Source organism: Neolamprologus multifasciatus, chromosome 3 (genome assembly GCF_963576455.1).
Source record: "Neolamprologus multifasciatus chromosome 3, fNeoMul1.2, whole genome shotgun sequence".
NCBI classification, from domain to species: domain Eukaryota; kingdom Metazoa; phylum Chordata; class Actinopteri; order Cichliformes; family Cichlidae; genus Neolamprologus; species Neolamprologus multifasciatus.
Window position 1 is genome coordinate 26,131,578 of NC_140441.1, and position 15,106 is coordinate 26,146,683.

At 38.8% G+C, this 15,106-nt stretch overlaps 1 protein-coding gene and 1 long non-coding RNA gene across 2 annotated transcripts; both read left to right on the top strand.

Annotated features, from left to right (window-relative positions):
* The first annotated feature begins 3,689 nt into the window (after positions 1 to 3,689).
* LOC146522292 (Fc receptor-like protein 5) lies at positions 3,690 to 8,070 on the top strand. The gene is made up of 3 exons (XM_085154131.1): positions 3,690 to 3,948; positions 6,539 to 6,805; positions 7,691 to 8,070. Exons 1-3 carry the CDS (start codon positions 3,690 to 3,692, stop codon positions 8,068 to 8,070), a joined length of 906 nt encoding a protein of 301 aa, XP_085010257.1.
* A 1,931-nt stretch (positions 8,071 to 10,001) lies between these two features.
* On the top strand, positions 10,002 to 10,787 carry LOC146522293 (uncharacterized). Its single transcript, XR_014873053.1, has 4 exons — positions 10,002 to 10,209; positions 10,429 to 10,488; positions 10,593 to 10,643; positions 10,766 to 10,787. It is a non-coding gene; the product is annotated as an uncharacterized LOC146522293 (long non-coding RNA).
* The last annotated feature ends 4,319 nt before the right edge of the window (positions 10,788 to 15,106 follow it).

Genomic DNA, 15,106 nt, shown 5'->3' on the forward strand with positions numbered 1-15,106 from the left:
TTCTATACTATTGCAAGAATTACATTTATTGCAGATAGCATTTTTAAGTAACTTTGTTAGAGGGTTTTTTTTGTCTGCAAATTTCATGTCAGTTATTTTTTTGTAATGTTTCCAGTAGAGATGGCACTATACCACTTTTTTATGTCCGATACCGATATCATAAATTTGGATAGCTGCCGATACCGATAGTTCAAGTTCAAGTTCAAGTTCAAATTTTATTCGCCACATGCAGTGGTAGGTTCCCTGCAGTGGAATGAACCCGCCCCCGACCTTACACACACAACACAGACATCACATGTGGATACAAGTCAGAGAACGGTTGCAATACAGAAAAACCACTGAAATGGACACTACAATGGGAAAAAGTACAAGAGGAAAAAAAGAGACCTCTACTCATGCTGGGCTACAGGAGGACAGCATGAGAACAGGAAACAAAAAAACTCCTCTGCACAGAAAAGCACATAAATGTCCACAGTACAACATTATAGAGCACGTGACCAGCAACAGGGTTGGGTAGGGGGTGAGGAGTAATCCCAGGCAACACAGCAGCCATCCTGCCACTGCGCCGACTCGCCAGCGCGGGCCCAGACCCGCCTCGTGTTCCCAGGAGGTAACAAGCATCGAAGGCGTTGGAAAGGGAAGGGGAGATGAGTGAGTGCTTATCAGTGTAAGTGTGTGTGTGTGCGTGTCCATAGTTCAGCTGAGACAGTGTCCTTCGCCCTATCAGGCTCAGTAAACAGTCCTCCAGCCAATCCAGGTGGCCTTGCATGGGATGGGGAGAATAGTCATCACACAGTCGTTATCAGGGAGTGTTTGTTCGGCTCCAGCCTTGGGCCTACAGCTGGCGCCGTGGTGGTTTCTGCATTTTGATCCCGAATTTGTTGATTTTCTTTCCATATGACCAGCTCACGAGAATTTTCAAAGCTGATCTTTAACACTCTGATGCTGGTCTCTCGATCTCCCGTTGGAGAGCCGCGAGCCTCCCCATGATGGTATCAAACTTCTGATCTGTGGTGTTGTCATTCTTTTGATTCTGAGACCTCACAACTGCAGTGATCCGTTCTGTGATGTGATCCAACTTTCGCTCAAGGTTGTCATTTTGAGCAGGGCCCTCTCTGATGTATCCCACCATACGCTCAATGGTGTTGTTTTGAGCCTTCACAGTCGCTGTAAGCGTCTCCAAGGTGTTAACCATGCTGCGTTCATTGTGAGAGGTCGCGACTCGTCCCGTCGCTTCGAATCCAGCGGGCAGCCTTGGGGGGGTTTGAACAGCCGGTTCTGCTCTCTCAATTCTCCGATAAGTCAGGGCCATGCCAGCTCCGATCAGCAAGAACCCTGTTATCATGGTACCGAATAGCTAGATATCTTCAGCGTCCTCGATCGACAGTCCCGCCAGGCACATGACTCTCCAGTTCTGCCACCCGTCCATCGTGTATCCGGCAGGGAAAGTCCCTCCAGGGCACTCGGGCTCTCCCGAGCCCAGACTTCTCGTTGAGAAGAGGGTGTCAATAGCATTCAGAGACCAGTTGATCAAATCCATAATTCTCTTTTAGGTTTTAGAGAACGACAGTGAGAGACTGTTCCAGGGAAAAAGTAATGCACATGAGACAGACAAGGACACAGAGGCTAAGCAGGGAAGATAAGGGTAAGGAGGAGAGGAGAAAAGTGCGACCGCCTTCGCTGAGAGCCAAACGAGAAAGGATGTGAATATGAATCCGATATAGTGCGTTTTTTAATCAATAAAACTGTTTTTTAATATCTTGCTGCATTTTGCATAAGTTCATACTCAAGTTTAAATAAACAACAACACTCAAGCTATTCTGTTATACCTGTATGTAAAAAACACACTGCACCCAAAATATTTCATAGTTCAGCAATACTGATTAATCTAATAAACTTAAACCTACACATTCCTCCCTATTCTGGTATTTTAAAGAGTACTTAGCAGAAATATTAAGCAACCTAACTAATAGGGTTGCAAACTCCCAGAAAAAAAAATAGGGAACCACCCCTCACGCTCCACGTCATGATGCTTAATCGATATAATCAACTTTAATTTGATGCAGTGTGAAAAAAAATGCACAGAATTAAATTATTTTTCAAGAATAATTAAATAGATTCAACATCTTTCTTCAACAGAATTGCACAGATGGTATCTTCCCAAAGGAAAAAGTACTATAGCTTACTAGGGTATATTAGACTTAATAGTTACTATATACAGTAATGGACTTCTATATATTTTACATCAGATTAAAACTTTGGGGGTAAGATTCAGATAATTATTTATTAAAAGCTAGACATTTTAAACGAGAATAAGAAAGAAAAGTATGTCTTTGTGCCCCCTTTTCCCTGTTCATGCCCTATCGGCCCCTCTGGCTAAACTTTGCTAGATCCGCCCCTGCACAGTTACCAGTGAAGTGGGCCAAAAACAAAGAAGATAGACGGACTCGCGACAGAAAAGCCGATCAGCTGATCATTAAGCAGCAGCAGGAGAGAGAGAGAAGAGGCAGTCGCTCCATATATCGGTTGTTAAGCTTAACGTGGGAATGCTTTACAAACATTCAGAGATGAACTTACACGCTTGCCTTACTTCTCTCTGGGATAACTTCCTCGGAGATGAAATGCTGGTTTGGTAGCGAGGCTACAAATACACACAGCTGCTCTATCATGTGAGGCACACTGCTCCGAGTGCTACGGTTATGAACTGAGTTACGCCATGTCCTAAGTTTTGTGAGGTGCTTTTTTGATATTTAATGGATCGGATTACATTTTCTATTTCCAGTAATTTAAGTCAGTATCGGACCAATACCGATACGTAATATCGGATCGGTCCATCTCTAGTTTCCAGCCTGTGTATCATTTTACAGTAAATGGGTACAAACATAATGATTGGGGCATCTGAAAAGTCCTAGTTTGTGACTTCAGTTAATTATTCTGAGATTCTTATTTGATTTTCTGAGGTTCGTAATCTCTTAATATTAATATTTGTATTAGTGCTCAGAACATTGTTCTTTGGAAATGCAGAAGGTGAGAATATTTTTTTTTTTCATTTGTGTGTTTTGTTCATTCACGTGTTTGGTGTTTACCTTTTCCTAACTCCTTTGTTCTCATATTTGATATACTTTTTTAATGCATTTTGCATTTTGTATGTAACATTTCATTTAAAATATCTGCACACATCACAGATTTTGATCACATTAGAAGATGTTAAACTCACCACTGAGGCTAACTGTGTATGTTTATTGTAGTTTGTTGCCTTTATACAGCTCATCTTTCTTTTTTTAAATCTCATCTTCTCAGCAGACTGAGAAAGTAATCCAGCAGAAACCACAGCTTAGAAGACAAGAACAATCACACATACAGATAGTTATAGTTTTATTTCTTCTCTGAAGAAGACTTTTAAAACTCTTCTTCAGTTTTAAAAGTCGCTGACACTTAACTTGAGCAATATAGATCGACTGACTGAATTGCAAATTGACCTTTCCTGGGCATCGTCGTCTTTATTTTTAGTTTTTAATATGTCACTACATAACCTCAATAGACATCCCAATGTGTTGTAATCTCATAACTCCAGTGTGAGTCTTATTTTAATTTGTATTACATATTCAGTGGCGTTCATTTGATTAATTTCTTTATGTATTTTTGTTTGTTTACATGTTTGTTTTTATTTTCGATTTAAAGAACTCAACATGAAGGCCACTCTCAGAGCAGACAGAAACATTGTACCAGCAGGGGGCAGTGTGACACTGACCTGTGATCTTAAGGACCCTGCTGACTTAGTTTATCAGTGGTTCAGAGAAACCTCATTTGGAAACAAGTCCACAATAGAGGATCAGTTTGCTAGAGTGATCAGTATCTCTAAAGGAGGCATCTACACCTGCAGAGGATGGAGAAAAAACACAGATTTAATCACAACAGAAAGTGATCCCGTCACTATTCAGGAAACTGGTATGTTTTAAAATTTCTTTTGGAACAAAATATTTGGATTGTGTGTGAAAGTGAGTGATAAATCAAGGAAATGTATAGTCTTCTTCTTCTTCCTAGCAGTTCATATCCCGCGATGCAGGGTCCGCTGTAAGGAAATGTATAGTGTGGACAATCTAATGTGTCACATGCAGGATTACTAATTTCAGTTTGGTGTCTGTAGATAAATTAGCCTAATCAGTAAGTTTGATCAATATTTTAAGAAATTTCTTCCTGTGGTAATCTGTATCTTTAACAGCAAGTAAACCCAGAGCCACACTGACAGCACAAAGTTCAATCATACCAGCAGGGGGCAGTGTGACACTGAGCTGCTCTGTGGAGGGCTCTGCTGGCTGGAAGTTTGACTGGTTCAGACGTGATTCAGTCTCTTCTAGTGATGGGATTTCCGGCTCTTTTTAGAGATCCGGCTCTTTCGGCTCGGCTCACTAAAAAGAGCCGGCTCTTTCGGCTCCGAACCGGCTCTTCAGGTTGTTTTGTTGCTTTAATTATTTAATCATTAACAATAATATAAAATTATGCAGAAAAGGAATTACTAATGTAAAAAAAGTGGTTTTATTTATATATGTTTATATATGGCCCCTAGAGACAAAGCACGTACAAACTCTAAAGCATATACAAACTCCAAAATGCACGTACAAACTCCAAAACACATTTCTAGCGTTTACTGAACTTCCAAAACAGAGCTACCCAGATCACTTAAATTACACAATTGAAAACATGTGTGTATTGTTTGTGTATTTATAGACAAGCACTCATATTTATTCAAATAATTTAACAAAAAAAGTTAATTTACCTGTTACTACCACACACCAAATCCGGTTGTTAATACTTCCTGGCTTGTGTAGCCACTAGGTAACAAAAGCTCAACACTGCACCCTAGAAACCTGGAGCACTTCTGTTGTCATTTGTACGTGTTTTGGAGTTTGTACGTGCTTCTGAGTTTTCACGTGTTTTGGAGTTTGTACATGCTTCTGAGTTTTTACGTGTTTTGGAGTTTGTACGTGCTTCTGAGTTTTTACGTGTTTTGGAGTTTGTACGCGCTTCTGAGTTTTTACGTGTTTTGGATTTTTTACGCATTTTGGAGTTTGTACATACTTAGGAGTTTGTACGTGTTTTGGAGTTTGTACGTGCTTTGTCTCTAAGGTCCACCATAAATATACTTTATTTATTCACTCCACATAAAATGTAATAAATACATCATATAATACAAAAAACAACTATTTACATTTTAAACTTTTAACTATTTAAATTTTCAGCTTTTTCCTTTTAAACAAATTTAACGTGAAACAACACAAAACACTGCAAACCACAACACAATTAAATATAAATTAAAATATTAAAACAAAAAGAAGATGCACATTCTCTGTCATATGGGCCTGCATGATTTCTGAATCCTTTATCATCTGCAACTGAAAATAGTGGATGATTACTATACCTTTCTAATGTGACGTTGTTGTCCCTCACTCTTTCTCTCTGGCTCTGCTCCTGTGCTACTGCGAGTGTAACTAACGCCCCTCCCCCCCCTCTGCCCAGCGCAAAGTACAGGCCGCGCATGCGGAGTTAAGCGGAAAAAAGGGCGAGAGAGAGGGTGAGAGAAAGAAAAAAAAAAACTCACGGCTCCCAATAAGGAGCCGGCTCGCGTCGTTCACTTCAAAGAGCCGGCTCTAAGAGCCATTTCGTTCGCGAACGACCCATCACTAGTCTCTTCTAAAGCTCAGCTCATGAGAGGAAATGAGGCAAACAGAGTTATTAGTGTCTCACAAGGAGGTCTGTACCACTGCAGAGGAGGGAGAGGAGATCCAGTTTCCTTCACAGAGGATAGTGCTCCAGTTACAATTAACAAACAACGTGGGTGTTAAGTTTTGTTAGGGGAAAATAACCCACAACATTGATTAACATGAATTAATCATCTAATACAATACGCACATACAACATGCTCATACAAATCTATCCAGGAACCCAGAGAGATGTTAAAGTGTTTAAAACCCAGCAGCTTGAGCCTGAACTTCAGCAGGTAGCAAAGACAGTGACGAGCAGTCAAGCATGGAGCATTGTAGCCTTCATACCTGTGTATGTTTGAACAGCAGAATCACTGTCTCTTTGAAGTGCTTTTGTGCTGGTTTTCACCTTTGCTTTCTTTCGTTGACTTTGTGTTCATGTGTTTCAAGACTAAAAGAAAAATTTTGTATTGTGTCCTCATTAGGATTGTAATTTGTGTTGCCTGCTTTCAAAAGCCTGGTTGGAAGCAGGTAGTCTTGACGAGTCCCAATTTATAGCCAACTCCATTCCATCTTCAATTAATGATCAGCCTCCACCTGTAACTTACATAAACAAAAAACAGCAGAGAAAATAAGCAATACCACCATTTTTGTATTCATCATTCCCTCTAAATTCATTTCTTACTTCTCCATGTTTGTTGCCTGTGCATAATTTAATGGTCACAAAATTTTGCATCGTTAACAGAATTTTGATTGACGCACAACAAATTACTGTATGCAGAGTTCTAGTTCTACTCTAATGTTGCTTGTTGTTGTTTATGCTTTTATATGAACAGTTTTCATTAAGCCCACTGTGACCCTGCAGCCATCCTGGACTCAGATATACAGCGGTGAGACAGTCACTGTCAGATGTGAGATACAGGGAGGTGAAGGAGCTCAGTGGACGTATGAATGGAGAGCAGCCAAGTTAAACACACCTCCAACATCCAATGAATACAGAATCATCAGAGCTACTGAGTCTGACAATGGAGGATACAGCTGCCGGGGCAGGAGGGACTATTTCTTCTCAGAGTGGAGTGATATCATCACACTGACTGTATCATGTAAGTTTCATCTAAAGGAGGGAAAATAAACGTTTAACTTTGGAGCTAAAGAGTCTTTAATGCGACTCTTTTTTTTACCCTAGAAAAAGAAGATCTGAAATGCAGGTTTTAAAAAAGAAAACCTGATAGAAAAAAGTAAAATATAAGGGTATTTATTGAGTTTTACATTTTGAATGGATGTAAAACAAAATGCAGTCTAAGGCTGCAGATACTAATACTGCAGATTGCAGCAATGCGATCTGCAATTATAGTACAGTTTGTTGAAATTTTATCCAAGTTTGGTGATATCTGTTAATTGTACATTTCCATGAAGTTCTTGAGGTTTGTTATTATTCAGTCATTTACTTGTTTTTGTTCTTTTTCTAACCTTAACTGCAGATAGTCATAATTCATTTAACCTGGAAATAGAAACAGTTTTTAAAAATGTGTTTTTATTAGTAAATGTTCAGATATTTGACATGTTTAGATAGTCTCACTCTTAAAGTTCATCATAAATATTTGTGAGTCAACATTTTAGTGGTAAATGGCCTGTATTTGTATAGCGCTTTTACTAGTCCCCCCTAGGGACCCCAAGGCGCTTTACACACCCAGTCATCCACCCATTCACACACTGGTGCAGGCAAGCTACAGTTGTAGCCACAGCTGCCCTGGGGTAGACTGACAGAAGCGAGGCTGCCATATCGCGCCATCGGCCCTTCTGGCCAACACCAGTAGGCGATAGGTGAAGTGTCTTGCCCAAGGACACAACGACCAAGACTGTCCGAGCCGGGGCTCGCACCGGCAACCTTGCAATTACAAGGCGAACTCCCAACTCTTGAGCTACGATCGCCTCATTGAATTCAGAGTTAAGAGACGAAACATTGAGAGAAAATCTTTGTTGAACAGATAAAGCCCGTCCTGTCCTCACTGTGTCTCCATCATGGCTGAGTCCTGGAGCCTCAGTAACTCTGAACTGTGAGGTTGAACATCCGTCTGCAGGATGGAGCTTCTACTGGTATAAAGCTGTTCCTGATCTATCAGAGAAATCCTCCAGTTATGAGCTGCTACCTGATGGCATTGGGACTGCACAGGACTCCTACATCATTCATGGACAGACACACACAGCAGGATATGTGTGCAGAGCTGGAAGAGGAGACCCAGAGTATCACACTGATCACAGTCAACCAAAGTTTGTCTGGTCTGCAGGTCAGTTTGTTTCTCTCTGTCCTTTCAATGAAGTGAGATTATGTTGTAACTTTTATTCAAGATGTTTTCAACAAGACTGAGCTCATCAACATCTGTTTCATATTTTGATCCTAACATCTGTGAGCTTTGTCTTTTCACTGCATGTTGTTTCCAGATGTTCACTCAGCAGCGTCTCTCACAGTGACTCCTGACAGAGTGCAACACTTCACCTCTGACTCTGTGTCACTGACCTGTGAGGGAAACTTCACTGAGTGGAGAGTGAGGAAGTTCTCTGAGGACGGCCGACTCTCTGACTGTAGCAGAATGACTGGATCCACATGTGACATCAACACATCAAAGTCAGATACTGGAGTGTACTGGTGTGAGTCTGGATCAGGAGAGTTCAGCAGTGCAGTCAACATCACTGTACAGAGTATGTTATTATACATATGTATTTGTGTTTTCATACTACCCAGCTCTATGTAAGCAAATCTGTCTATCAAAACTAGACAAAAAGTGGGGCATTTAGGCAATTTTAAGTATCTCAACTAACCAGCACAGTCTTTATCAGTCAAAAAAAAAAATCATAATTCTGCTACAGGCGGGTTGTACGTGGGATCGAGTTTTCAGACCAGCAAGTATTTCTTAGTAACTTACACAAAACAAAACTAAACAGCAAAAAAAATGCACACTGAACAGAAACCCAGCAAAGCAGAGTACACTTAAAATAAGACTTCATGTTCCTCTTTTCCTGTGTTTTATCTGTGCTATTGCATAAACAGAAGCAGCTGATGAGTAGATATGCCAGCAGCTCCACATAGCTCTGCTCCATAAAATATTCTGAGGTACTAACAGCATACCCCATTAGTTTAAGACCTAATTCAGTCATACATAAAGGTTCTGTACTGTTGTGACTTCAATGAATATAGCATTTGATGTGTTTGCTGTATTCATTACTGCTGTAACAAATCAGCTCAACATTACAATACAACACTTTTTAAAAAAGAAAAATCTCACCCTGAAGACAAGGACCACTCCCATATTTCAAAATTCCTCCAACTGTCTCCCTAAAACTTAAAGTCTTCCAGCTGTTACTGACTGATATATAAAAGTGTTTTCATTTGGAAACAGCCTGTGTTTCATGGATTAAGATTAAGATTTCATGTCTAAGGCGCTATATATTTTATAGGTCAGCTGTGCATTTGGTTAAAAATTCCTTGTAGGACATGTACAGTAGTTCTTCAACACAGAAGAGTAGGTATCAAATCATCATGTTACTTTTAGTGACCTTCAGCTTTTTTTTTTCTTTAGTTCAACAGCTGACTAACAGCTTGTAACTGGAACATCACTGATTGTGTCACAGATGGTGGTAATGGTCCTATCCTGGTGAGTCCTGTTCATCCTGTGACTGAGGGAGCTTCTGTTAGTCTGAGCTGCAGTTTGACAACACAAAAAATACTTTCCAATGTGTTTTTCTATCACAATGACAAAATTATTCAAAATGATACCCGAGGGGAGCTGAAGATCTCTGCAGTGTCAACGTCTGATGAAGGTTTCTACAAGTGTCAGTACTCAGGAAGAGAGTCAGCACAGAGCTGGATGTCAGTTAAAGGTGATGGATTTCTGTAGTGATTATCATGGTAACCATGTTAATCATTACAGTTTATGAATGAGAATGTGTTTGTCTTGTTGTCACCTGACGTCTGTGAGAATTTTTTTTTTAATGTTTTGAAATATGTCTCACATAAAGTCTCTAAATGTTTACTGTTAATGTTTACAATCACAGTAGCTCCATCAGGACCTGAAAGCTCTTCATCTCCTGTGTGGTTGGTTGTTGGACTGGTTTGTGGAGTCTCTCTTATTATTCTCTTGCTCTTAATGTTTCACTATGCAAAGGCAAAGGGTGAGACATTTTTACTTACTTGCTATAAAATCTAAACATATGATGACATCATGGGACAAAATAAAAGTTCAAAAATTGCATTAACAGAAACAATAATTTTCCTCTTTTAACAGATTTATGCTTTACTGGGTTGGTATAAATCTCTACATTTCTATTTTCACTATAAACATTCAGTAGTATTTTTCTTACTGTACTAAATTTAGTGTATTATGTTATTATCTGTGCATTTGTTATGTTTTCATTAGGCCGATCCAGTCGGAGGTCAACAGTCAAGAGTCCACCAGAAATCATGGAGTCAATCAGGATGAAACCCATGAATACAAATCTCTTCACCCTGGTCAGTCATAAAACCAAACTTTAGTATTAATAATATTTTTGAAGTCTTCACTAACCCTAGTAGTTCTGGTCGACTGTTTTTCAAAGAACATCAATCAAAGGCAAAAATCTAAAACACAAAAAGTTGGACCTTTTTTTAAATTAATTCAAATTGAATTTAAATTAAATTAATTTGGTGTCTTTGCACTTTAAGCAAAGTGTATATTTGTGCTTTCTAAAGGTGAATATGAACTCTATGAAACAGTCCATCTCTCAGAAGACACTGCTGATGGTCCAAATGGTACATGATATATTTTGAATAACACACAGCAGTTAGAAATAGAAATAATTATTCTAATAGCATTGAAATGAAACTCTGACTCTGACTCTATTATTTTTTTCAAGGTGATCATCACATCTATGAAACAACCCATGACGTGAGTGAGACTACAAATGGTACGTGTTGTCTTTTGAATATCACCGAGTGGTTAGAGATACATAAACATTTGAGTTAAAAACAGTAATTCGGGTGATTTTTTTTTAATAATCCTCTAACTAAAAATATTTATATATTTCAGAGGCAGATGAAGCTCACGAAGCCACATACTCTCTTATTGATCTTAAAAACTTTGTAAAGGAGAGTAAGTATGAAACACCTGCAATTAAAAAAAAAAAAAGAAAAACAACAAAAGACCCAACAATATAGAAAATAAATACATTAAAAATTTTGGTTAAAAAAGGTTTTGGCCTGTAGTACTGAATGTTGATTCATCTGATTATCTTAACATGGAAACATAATAAAAAGTGCACTTTTACACTGATGTGAATAAGGGAACTGCAGGTTAAACTCACAACAGTTCTGCTAGCATGTAGGGTGCACACTGTGAAGATCTCTACATAAAATTTTTTTGTCTTTTTGTGTTTGGCTTACAGGTCAGTGAATAGACCTACAGCAGCAAAGCCAAAAGAATCATAATATAATCGCACTATAATGATCATTACATATGCATGCATGTTCCCTACATATTTATATGTTCCCTATATCTGCCTAGTGAGCCCATCATGATGAAACTTTGCCTAAGCATTGTTTAGGGCACTGTGAGTGTCATGATCCTGGGCCATGTTGGCCCAGCATTCTTAGTTTTCATGTATTCTTGTATTTTGTTCTTCATTTAGGTCATGATTCTTGGGTTGCTCTGTTAAGTTGTTCCTTATTTGATTTCCCCTTGTGACTTTTACCCCCTGTGTCCCCCTCTGTGTATCTGTGAGCCCTCGTCTCCCCTCCTTGTGTTTCATTCAATGTTTTTCCCAGTCCGTTATGTCTGTTTTCTTTCTCTCCTCCTGTCTGAACCTCTGTGTACTTCCTGTTTTACTTTGACAGTCTCTCGTCAGTATGTGCCATGTTGTGTTCACTCCTGCCCTGTCTCGTTACGATTATCTGTGTCAGCTGTGTTCCCCGTGTGTTCCCACTTCCCTCATTAACCCTCTGTGTATTTAGGTCCGAGTCTCCCTCAGTTCTGTGTCGCGTTCTCCCTCATGACTGTGTGCCCCTCTGTGTGTTTCCTCGTGAGTCAGTTCCTTTATGACTTCCCAGTTTAGTTTCATAATTATTTTGTATCCCCTTAACTTCCGTCAGCAATAAAGCTGTATTTTGATTAGTTTTCCTGTGAGTTTGCATTTGGGTCCTCTCCTGCCTGCACACAGCCTAAACATGACAGTGAGTGCATATTTGACAGTTTAACTGAGCACCAAATGAAATCTCCAAAAGTGGATTCTGTTCATCTGGACATAGTGTTTTGTGGGAGAAACATTTCATCACTTATTTAAGTGACTTCTTCAGTCTCAGCACCAAATGAAACGTGATAATAGAGAATAGAATATCAGATTAGAGTGGTGTGTCATATTTAATATATTTTACCATTATACTTTATCTGTTCTAAATCACAATACAGCTTTAAATTAAGGTTTTGCTGTGCTACATGAGGGTACTAATACATATTTTTACAGTATAATGTATTATACATTATGTTAAAATAAATAAACGGTGTGACTGATGCTGTATGGAGTTAAATGGAGTTAATTTCCAATCTGTCAGCAGTACCTTTGTTGCATCATGCTCCTGTATATCATATCTGTAAACTATAACTGTGAAACCCAATAACACTGAGGTTTATAAATATGATATATCATCAAGTGTAGCAGCCATTTGATCACTAGGGGGCAGTGAAGGAAGCAGAAATGTCTTTCACCAATAACTGTTGATCGTGAGATTTCCAAATCGACTGTGCTCTATTGAACTGCATGCATACCTTTATTCCTATTTTCAGTTTTACTTATAAGTCATGTTGTCAGTGGACACAGGCTCATATTTTTGTGAAACCAATTTTGGATTTAATTTAAAGTGACCCTTTAAACCCTGTTTGATCTCAGTGAATTTCACTATGTATTCAAACTAAATTAATTTGCTGAAGTTTAAACAGCTTATTATGTTGAGATTAACAAAGATTGTTTGACTTTGAACTTTTCCCATGAGCCTCAGAAACTGGCCCACTGTGGGGTAATGGAAAGCTTAAAGAAAAAACAATTCTGTGTATACAGCTGTCAGCAATACTTTTAAGGACACACATGTTAGCTCAAAGAGGAAGCAGGACTTCATCTTGCTTCACATCCACTTTTCTTTTCACAAAATCTACTTAGCTTATCCTCAAGTTACCCACATCCTGTACATGAGGTTATGACGATCCTTAAAACCAGAATTTTACCACATGGGAAAGATGTAAAATAAAAAAGATTCTGTTTGGGTGCAAAATTAAAAACCTAAACACAAACTTTTAAAGCAAACTGCAAAAAACCCCTTTAATTCAACAGGTGGAAAGTCCAAGCCAATATATACAGTCTATACAAAAACTCCAGCAGTGAAGAAGGAAACTGAATCCAAAGAAAACACATTTTGCAACCAGTCACAATGCCACATGTCTACAGTCTGGGACCGAACTCTATCGTCTAAGATGACAATGTTCACTTCCACAGAGAGGGAGAGAGGGTTTATCAAAGTACCTCCAGCATTTATGAGTGGAGAAGATCGAGAGGACTCCCTGCAGTCCTGACCTCAATCCTACTGAACACTTGTGGGATCAGCTTGGGGAAAATGTTCTTTCCCCTTGCGAGACAAACTTTTGGAAGCTTTGGAAATTAATTGCATCCCATTACATCAAGCATAAAACTAACACTAACAAAGAAGAATGTTTCAAAATTCCTCCATAGGAACGTGAAAGATTCATTGCTGATTATCTCAAATACTGGATTGTAGTTAGCGGGAAGACACTTTTTAAGGTATGTTGGGATAATGTTTCTTTTCATTGATTTTATATTTTATATGCTTGGTTTATTTTTGTCGAATGTTACAATTGGTTTGATGATCTCAAACATATAAATGTGACTAATATACAAAAAAGGGGGGGAAAAGCACAGCACTGCAGAAATAAATAAAAATAAAAGTTGAAAACAGCAAATCTGCATTGTAGCACAGAGTTGGACTGTTTAAAATTTTACATGTGCTATGGCTATCAGCCAATAAGAGGCTTTGATAACACTGAAACTGGTATAGCACATAATTAAATAGTTTGTGTAAGCTGTGCAGTTATAAAATTGCTGTGATAACCCCCATAATCAATAATGACATTGTTATTTCAGGTAGAAGTCGATTACAACAACATCTCATGTCTGATTCAGCTCGAAGCCATTAACAAAACAAGTGCGTGCAAAAAATGAGATATTAAAAATGCATATGATTGCTAATAAAAACAGAGGCTGTTAGCTTTCATTCACTTATCTCAACAATAAGACCAACCTCAATGTGGTGACTCAGATGAGAGCTCTGACTAATATAATGTAAACCCAGCCACAGCTATAAAATCATAAAAGCAGCTCTCATATTGAAGTAAAGAATAAAAAATAAAATAATAATTTAAGGCACTTCAAGTGGGAAGGAGTCCACAGGTCAATTTAAGAAGGAACAAATGAAAGACAGCATTACAGAAACTCACTCAGGGCTAATGTGAAGAGTGGAACCAGCACATGATACGAAGCAACAAATGAACAATATCTGCCTCACTTGTAGGTATGGAAGCAAAGTGATAGACCACATAAGAGGACACTATGGTTTCATCTGGTTCCAGGGATAGTTTATGGACCTTGTTGGTGAAGACAGTTTTAGATGTGATGTGGTGTGTCCCCCACAGGAGGCGCTAGGATGCTGGTGAGCTACTTGGCAATATTGTAGGTGGCTGTTTATACTAACAATGGGTCAGAGTGGGACACCTTCTTTGGCTACCTTCACACTGCAGGCGAAAGCGCATCAAATCCAATTTTTTTGACCCTATGCGACCCATATCTGATCATGGTATGACAGTGTGAACGGCACAAATCCGATATTTTCAAATCCGATCTGGGTCACTTTCGTATGTGGTACTGAATCCGATACATATCCGATGTTTTAGAAAGCGCTTCCTGGCCATCCAGTGTAGATGTCAGTGAAACTGTTGGGAAGACAACGTGAACATTTTATTTGTACTGTATAAACTGCAGATTCTGACAGAAATCTGCAACTATCCTTTGAAGCACCGCTCCTCTAAAACAGCAATAAGGATAATTATTAGGTTATTTACATTATTATGTAAATAACACAATAACTTAAAGCAAAAATTGGGAAACGTAAAGTCCGAAGTCTTTATATTAAGGGCCATCAGTCAAACAATATTGTTTGCTAAGGGTCTAAACAGAGCGCGTTGTGTGTGACGTCTTCCTTTGCGGATGCGGGCCACTTTGAGCGTTCACACTAGAGCGCGTTTGCTGTCACATTTTATTTGTAGTGTGAACGAGCAGACAAAAAAATCGGATTTGATCAAAAAATCGGAATT

What these genes read in the sequence shown, in the direction of transcription:
- LOC146522292 (XM_085154131.1), top strand. Translation starts at nt 3,690, where the DNA reads ATGAAGGCCACTCTCAGAGCAGACAGAAACATTGTACCAGCAGGGGGC. An exon ending in CGTCACTATTCAGGAAACTG is followed by an intron (nt 3,949 to 6,538) that starts GTATGTTTTAAA and finishes TTATATGAACAG; the next exon opens with TTTTCATTAAGCCCACTGTG. An exon ending in CATCACACTGACTGTATCAT is followed by an intron (nt 6,806 to 7,690) that starts GTAAGTTTCATC and finishes TTTGTTGAACAG; the next exon opens with ATAAAGCCCGTCCTGTCCTC.